The sequence below is a fragment of the Alosa sapidissima genome, chromosome 21 (assembly GCF_018492685.1).
Source record: "Alosa sapidissima isolate fAloSap1 chromosome 21, fAloSap1.pri, whole genome shotgun sequence".
NCBI lineage: Eukaryota > Metazoa > Chordata > Actinopteri > Clupeiformes > Clupeidae > Alosa > Alosa sapidissima.
This window is the reverse complement of record NC_055977.1, coordinates 13,521,716-13,528,928: the sequence shown is the minus strand read 5'-3', so window position 1 is coordinate 13,528,928 and position 7,213 is coordinate 13,521,716. Positions and strand designations below refer to the sequence as shown.

At 40.8% G+C, this 7,213-nt stretch overlaps 1 protein-coding gene across 2 annotated transcripts; it reads left to right on the top strand.

The window, feature by feature from the left end:
- Window positions 1-3,048: 3,048 nt before the first annotated feature.
- On the top strand, window positions 3,049-5,047 carry smim13 (small integral membrane protein 13). 2 transcript variants are annotated; one of them, XM_042076380.1, is made up of 3 exons: window positions 3,049-3,214; window positions 3,432-3,522; window positions 3,825-5,047. In XM_042076380.1, the coding sequence occupies exons 2-3, from the start codon at window positions 3,447-3,449 to the stop codon at window positions 4,010-4,012; spliced, it is 264 nt and encodes an 87-aa protein (XP_041932314.1). In that variant the 5' UTR covers window positions 3,049-3,214; window positions 3,432-3,446; the 3' UTR covers window positions 4,013-5,047. The 2 variants fall into 2 exon arrangements, with proteins under 2 accessions (XP_041932314.1, XP_041932313.1); XM_042076379.1 differs by having other exon boundaries at window positions 3,051-3,218.
- Window positions 5,048-7,213: the final 2,166 nt, after the last annotated feature.

The following is a 7,213-nucleotide window of genomic DNA, read 5'->3' as shown; positions in this document are numbered from 1 at the left end:
GCAATCTGTGTTCATCTCCTAGTCATTTCCTGTCACTGCTGAGCCTTTCTGAGACTGAAATACGAAACTAACGCTGGAAAAGACGGAGGATGACAGTGAAATACAAAAGATCTGATCAAGATTAGGGGCAGATTTAATCTAAGGACAACTACTGACTCAAGTCTGTATAACTCGTCCTTTTGAACTATTTCCTGCTTTCCTGGATGACATATTACAGATTTAACAAAAATCCACACAGTTGTGTCACCCAAATATGAATGAATGAATGAATAAACTAATTTGAAAGAATCCATAAAGAAATGTTGGTAGAAAATAATGGAACGTTTTATTACAGGAGTGAAGGTATTGTCTAAAAAATATACAAAGTACGGAAATTGTACAAGTACTAGAGGGGTCATTGCAAGATATGTGTTGGTATATACTGTATCCAGAAAACGTGTGCTCATTTTACTAAATTGTTTGCACATTTTACTAAATCGTGTGCACGATTTACTTAATTGAGAGCACAATTTAGTAAAATGAGTGCACAATTTAATAAAATGTGCGCACAATTTAGTAAAATGAGCTGCTTTGCTGTAAACCTGCCATGAAGATTAAATGTTTGTAAGGGCATGGGAAAGAAAGTGGTTTGGGTTGTATTTCACAACAGTATTACTCATCCCATGCAATATTACTCTCTAGGTAACGAAACAAGAACAGTGGTGTGTGTGTGTGTGTGTGTGTCTCAATGGCTATTTTGTTGCATTTCATAAAACTGCAGGTAACGCCAGTTAACGTAAATGTTGCAGATAAGTAGCTTTGTAGGTCATTCACAACTTCATCCATTTACATTAGCTGACGTCTTGCTTCACCCTTACTAATTTTTCAACTGTGAAATATATCTTAATCTTATACTGTAAAATCTTTGCATATAAGTGGAGTAATTATACTGTATGTAATTATCAAAGAGTTTGACAGCTTCATGCAAATGTCTGATCATCTCTTACTGACTTTGGCCTCCAGGTAGACTTTTAAATCTGGATCAAAAAATGTCAGTGATTGCTCTGGTTTACCAAATCTAACTCACACAAAAAAAACTCTAAGCATGAGGCTGTCAAAACCTTTAATCAATTAAAATACACATAATGTGTGTGTGAAATACCTTTACTGTCAAGACCAACTGAACTGTTGAGAGAACACACAATCAGCTAAAATAACAATAAAGTAATTCAGTGTTTGATCTACAGGAAGAAATAGAAACAAACGTAGTACTTACTATGCAAAGACCTTACAATATAAGATTCCTATAACATTCCATTTTCATAACACAGTTGAAAAATGTTGACACCTCTGGATTTGTGATGACACGATTCATCACAATCATGAGGGCTGTTAGGGAGCAGTGGGCTAGTGTGGGTGGGGAAAACATGCCATTTTGACATCAGCTTGTCAGGCATACAGTGAAAGAGCGATGAAAAAGGAGTCAGACTCATAAGCAACTTAAGCAACTTCATCAAATGGCAACAAGATTAGACATGCAAACGTGCCAAGATCAGTGTCAGAACGATTTAACTCATCCAGACTATTTAGCAGTGCCATGCCAACAGCGTGTCAAAAGTGAGTTTTGTGATTTCAACCAAAAGAAAAAGCAACATATTAGTTTTTTCCTTACATGCTAAAAGTGACTTGATTGATTTGAAATGATTTTCTTTATTTTGGAGTTCATCACACTTTTGCCCTAGAAACATAGCAATTATGTTGTTGTTTACATAACCATGTTAAAGAGATTAAGGAATAGGTTATCATATTTTTAGGCTGTCATACACTCTCACACTCAGAGAGAGAGAGAGAGAGATAGAGAGAGAAAGATATGTTCTCTTTGGCAATTTGCATATTTGCACTGAGTGAGTTCATTGTCTATCCTGTTTATTTCACTTGGCCTTATGCCAGTCAATATATATTAACACATAATACATGGCAGTCTATTAAGTTTGAATTTTGGAAGAACACAAAAAGTTAAGAAGGAAAAAACACTTTGTAGTGCTTAGGCCTATGTGTTCATGTTTCTTTCACACTTTTGTCCAAAGTGACTTATACAATAACAATAATTGTTACATTAGCATTAAAATGAAAAGTCAAATAAAAAATATATAGACTAATTTCAAATATACACAGGAGAGATGTTCAATTCCTCATGCTATATAGGTAGGGTATTTCACACAGCGGCCAATCTACAACCAAGCCTATTTACTGTCAAAACCAAAATCACTTACAAATCACAAATTACCGGTACTAACAAAATGATTTCCACCTTGTGCCACACTAACTGTGTGGTCCCCTCCAGTTTGATACATGCAATTGTGCAACTTATAGGCCTAAGCCCAATCTTGACTCTAAAGCCCTTAAAGGCCTATAGCCTAGTTCTATTCACCATGTATCTCTAAGATCTTGAAAAAGATCGTCCTCTCTCAGGTTTCCTCTTGTTTGAACTTTCAACATCTTTGACAAATTCCAGTTTGGTTTTCTCATAGGCTATATAGGCTACTGAATCTGCCCTCTCAGTCCATTCTGGATCTTCAGTCCTAAATGTCCATAAATGTCTTCAACCCAAGATCCAAGCTGCCTGCGCTGTAGCCTAGGCTACTTGAGCTGTTTTTATGTCTCTCCTTTCCTTCCAAGTAGGCAACCACGTGTTAAATGACGGCTCTTAGAAAAGCCAGAGACGTAGCATAGAGATATCTATAGTTCTCTATATTCGGCTCTGAGAAAAGGTAGCCTATAGTGCCCACAGCTGGTTGACATAGGCTACAGCCTAGACTAGGCTTTGTTGACAAAGAGAATACCGGCAAAGACCAACAGAAGCGTTTTAGAATGCTGTTTGTGTATTTGCGTTAAATAATGCATCCTAGTTAAAAGAAAGACAATAAAATCTAGGCCTACCTCACTAACTATCCCATGTAAAGTGACCGGTGTACTTGCACACACATCCTCCTTAGAACTACACGACCCAACATCCACCACGGCAGTAGGCTACGGAAAGAACTCAATCCGGGCCACTGGAGCCGTCATTTGGAGTTACTGTAGAAGTAGGGTTGTGTTATTAAAGCAACTCCGGAATTTTGCAATAATGTAGACATACAAAAGTCTACAAGCACCAGATGAAGTGCGTCCGTCCTTTCTGCAGTGGACAAAGGGCGCCTCTGGATTGAGACAAGAGCGGACGTTGTCAGCTGTTGTATGTATGTCACGATGTGCTAACGTTATGTGTAGCTAACTAGCATATCATTAGCTTGCATGTTGTACATTGTGATATTGTACTTTGAATGTTGTTTACTTACCAACTGAAGTGTCCTACTTCGTCTGCCAGGTCCATATAGGCTTGTACTATCTCTAGCACAGCGTGTCTTTTGAATTCCATACGTTAATCAGTGGGTGCTTGTTCATTTTTGCAGGGTAAATTGGGGAAAATGTGGCAAAGCGTCGGACTCACTGTGCTGGTTATTATTGCCACACTAATATGTGCCCTACTCTTCATGGTGTTCGGTACGTAAGACAAATTTCAGATATTGAGATAATGTAGGCTAATAGTCATGTAGCCTAGGCATATATATATAAGGGCCAGTGGCTTATTCTGTTGAAATTTGTCATAATGTGTTTCAAATGTCAACAACAAGTGAGATGCAAATCAGTCACAGTGCCAAATAATTGCAAAAGTAAAATAATATTTCAGCCCAAACCAGTCGCCTTCTGAAATGAGTATACTTGGTCCTTTGTGTTTCCATGACTGCATATTGCACACTTTTGATATTGTTTTCCTCCTCAACATTTTACATTTGTCTACACAGGATGGTATGTGGTTTGGCAGCTTTTCCTGTCCAAGTTCAAGTTCCTGCGCGAACTCGTTGGTGACACAGGCTCCCCCCAGGCTGAGACTGAACCTTCGGAGTCAGAGAGTGAGCGTAGCTCTCCACCCACACCCCGTCACAAACACAAGCCCCGCCAGAGAGTTGTTCCTCAGGATGCCACCTCATAGGTCCCCCATCCCCAGCTCATCACCAGCCAGTGCTTCCCTCCGCCGAACAGATAGCCCACTCTGCTGGACGCAAGCCATCTTCTAACTGTTAAACTTTACCCCCCGTGCATATGTGACCCTTCCCTTAGACCACGGCCGCCATCTTGTACCCAAGTCCCACAGTGTGCCATTGGGGCCCCAGTGGTCTGTCTGTCTGATTGTTGTCTCCTGGTCCTCCATTTCGCTGTGTTTGGCAGAGTTGTTGAATGTCAAAGGGAAAACACCATCCAGTGAGTCATGGCATGGATGGAGGCCACAACACACTGGTTTTGTTTGACATTTATTTGTACAGGTGTATCATCCTCTGCTACCCCCCCCCAAAAGAAAAACAGCCATATGGAAGTTTCTATTTCTTCTGTGTCAGGTGGAAACATTGTTTTGTCTATGTTTTTATCGTACTAACCAGAAATATCGAAAGCTGCCCAACTGACCACCATGGACACTCTATCAGCATATAAAGCAAACGATAATTCAAAGACACAAAAGATGAAGGAAAAAAAACAACAAAATCAATTTTAAACTGACAACTGAACGTCCTCAGCTTGTAACTGTCAACTCTACTGTTGTAACTCTTTTTTTTGTCTCAGAATTTGGAACTTGATACAACTTTCTTAAGTGCAATGATCTGGATATCTTCTTCTGTCAATGGTCAAAAAGATGCAAAAACCCCCCACATGTATCACTACGGTTCAGCACCCTAGTTGAATGAGTGGGAATGGAACACCGTTCATTTGAAACTACAATAATGTCCAACCCTTTATATGGGAAACTGACAGTAATCGATCACTATGCTGTGTTGCTGCTTCACCAATGCTGCACTAAAAGTTGCCATGGTTCTGTCGTAGTGGCCATGGTAGCACCTGAGCCCACCCCAGTCCCCCACCCCTGTGCCTCTAAACCAATGGGCTTTCAGTAGTCACTACTTGAGTGTGTTGCCCATTTTCACAGTGATAGAGTGCTATGTAAAACTGTCCATTAAACATGATGAGCATTACATTTCAAGTTTATTTCTTCTTTTTTTGGCAAAACCAATGTTTTCCCTTCATAATAAATCTGTTTGATAAAAAAGTGGATGAGTTGGCTCTTTTGGTCATATTGGTTGTGACTAAAGCACAGGGACTTTGGGCGTTGTGTGATTTACAGCTGTGTTAAACAGCAGCATTTAAGTGTTAGGTTTTAAGTGTTGTTCTTCTATGTGCTCCACCTAGCAGTTCCATTTCACACATGCGCAGTCTGCGCGTCAAAATGACGCGCGGTCTTAACTTTTGGTCGACGCATGACGCATGCCGTAAAATGATGCAATTCTCGTCACGCACTCACCAGTGCCGCGTGAGCGCGAGATGCAGACGTGGGAGCATATAGCCCTTAGAGTGAAAGCTAGAAGACTACCTTTGTAAACTTGTTTCCTAGAGGTCCCTATAGAAAAACAATTAGAGGTTTTTGTTACCTCAGAAATACAGTAACTTTTGTTACCTCAGAAATACAAGCAAATTACACAGAATTAGTCACTATTGTCTTTATAGGGAATTAAGTTTTGGGATCATGCCCAAAATCATTTTTGATGCTATGCACATGTGAGTGACAGCTGAATATGCCTGTTTGGTATGGTTTGTACCAATTGGCAAAACACCAATCATCATGCTGGCAAGCTTTCATCAGTGTCAACTATGCATAACTGTCATGCAAGGTTTTACATGCAGTTTGTTACCAGAACCCTTTTAATGCCAGAATCTGAAGTGAGTGCCAGAATCTGAAGTGAGCAAAGCAATATTACTTTTGACCAGCAGGTGGCAGTATTGGCTCATGTAAAACAGAGTGTTGTGTCATTTGTGTTTCTCATAGCCAGAATCCAAAAGCCAGTCTTGAAAGCACACCCACACTCCACACTGTTTTTGCAGAACATATAACCTCCTTTACAACAAAGTAATAGTTGGCCATTTTTTTAAAAAATTCCTATTTTAGTTTTTACTCTTCCCTCACATACCAGATCCTGTTCTAAACAGGAGCTGCCCTGAGCCTGTTGAGGCATAATGAATTATGGCTGGGCCCTCAAGGACCCCAAGATAAAATTAATACCCTGAACTGCAACATCAATGCCTGTATGGTCAGTGGAAATAAACTGCGTCCGGCATAGATGTCAGGCCCAGTCAGGGGAGGACTTTCTGAGAACAAGTGTGCAGCTTGGTGAATCGACAGAGAAAAGCGACGGACTGGCTGAGGGCTGAAGCTGTAATTTCAGCCCCTGAAAATACTTTACAGGAAATGAGTGCGGTGAGCCAAGGAAATGACATCGCTTCGCTTCGCCTGCCTGTAGCACGGCTTGTGCGTGTCTCTCTCTCTCTCTCTCTCTCAGTACGCGCAATGCAAGGACAGAAATATCACTCTCTATTACTCACCATAACAGTCGCTCAGGTGGCCTGGCCTGGGTGCCGTCATACTCAGCCACCACTCTCGGGTCGCACATCACAAACAAAACCACTGCCCTATAAGAGACAGCAGAGCATGGCTTCGGCAACATCACCTATTTCACCCTGCGGCGACACTGGGGATTGATGGGGTTTTGAAGTGGTTTTCAGTCAAGTATCTGGCACAGATTGGAGAAGTGCTGGTGTCACTAGTCCTACATACCTCTGAAAGACCTTACACATCATGTACAGTTAATAGCCTGAACTAGGCCATGAGCTCACCAGTTGTCAGTTAGCACACAACGATATTTTACTTTGTGCACTAAGAAGGTGCTGTTACCATGAGCCACTTCGAGTGCAAGTGATATGTTCTCTACATGCACGTGCAACACAAGTGTTTTTTTTTCTTGTGATAAGAGGTGCTCCTTAAAAACAACTGTGCTTAAAATCTTCTATCAGACTGATGTAAATACTCCTTGGGTCTGCACGTTTTACATCAGTTTGATTAAAAGCTTTAAGCAAGTGAAATGTATTTGATAGTTGGTTTTGTTTTCTTGGATGATTAAAACCTACCTACTTTGTATTATGAGAACCTTGCTGTGGAGCCACCAGCTCATCAACTGCAGCAACAGTCATGCTACTCCGTCCTTACCACTAAATAGCACTTTCAGCTTCCACCTCCAGTCTCTCACCACCAGGCCTGCCTGCCCCATTTGGTCATACACTAATTCAATTTAAGCCCATCTCCTTCACTTTC

Coding starts and splice junctions, on each gene's coding strand:
- smim13 (XM_042076380.1), top strand. CDS start 3,447: ATGTGGCAAAGCGTCGGACTCACTGTGCTGGTTATTATTGCCACACTA. Junction 3,523..3,824: donor CCTACTCTTCATGGTGTTCG/GTACGTAAGACA, acceptor TTGTCTACACAG/GATGGTATGTGGTTTGGCAG.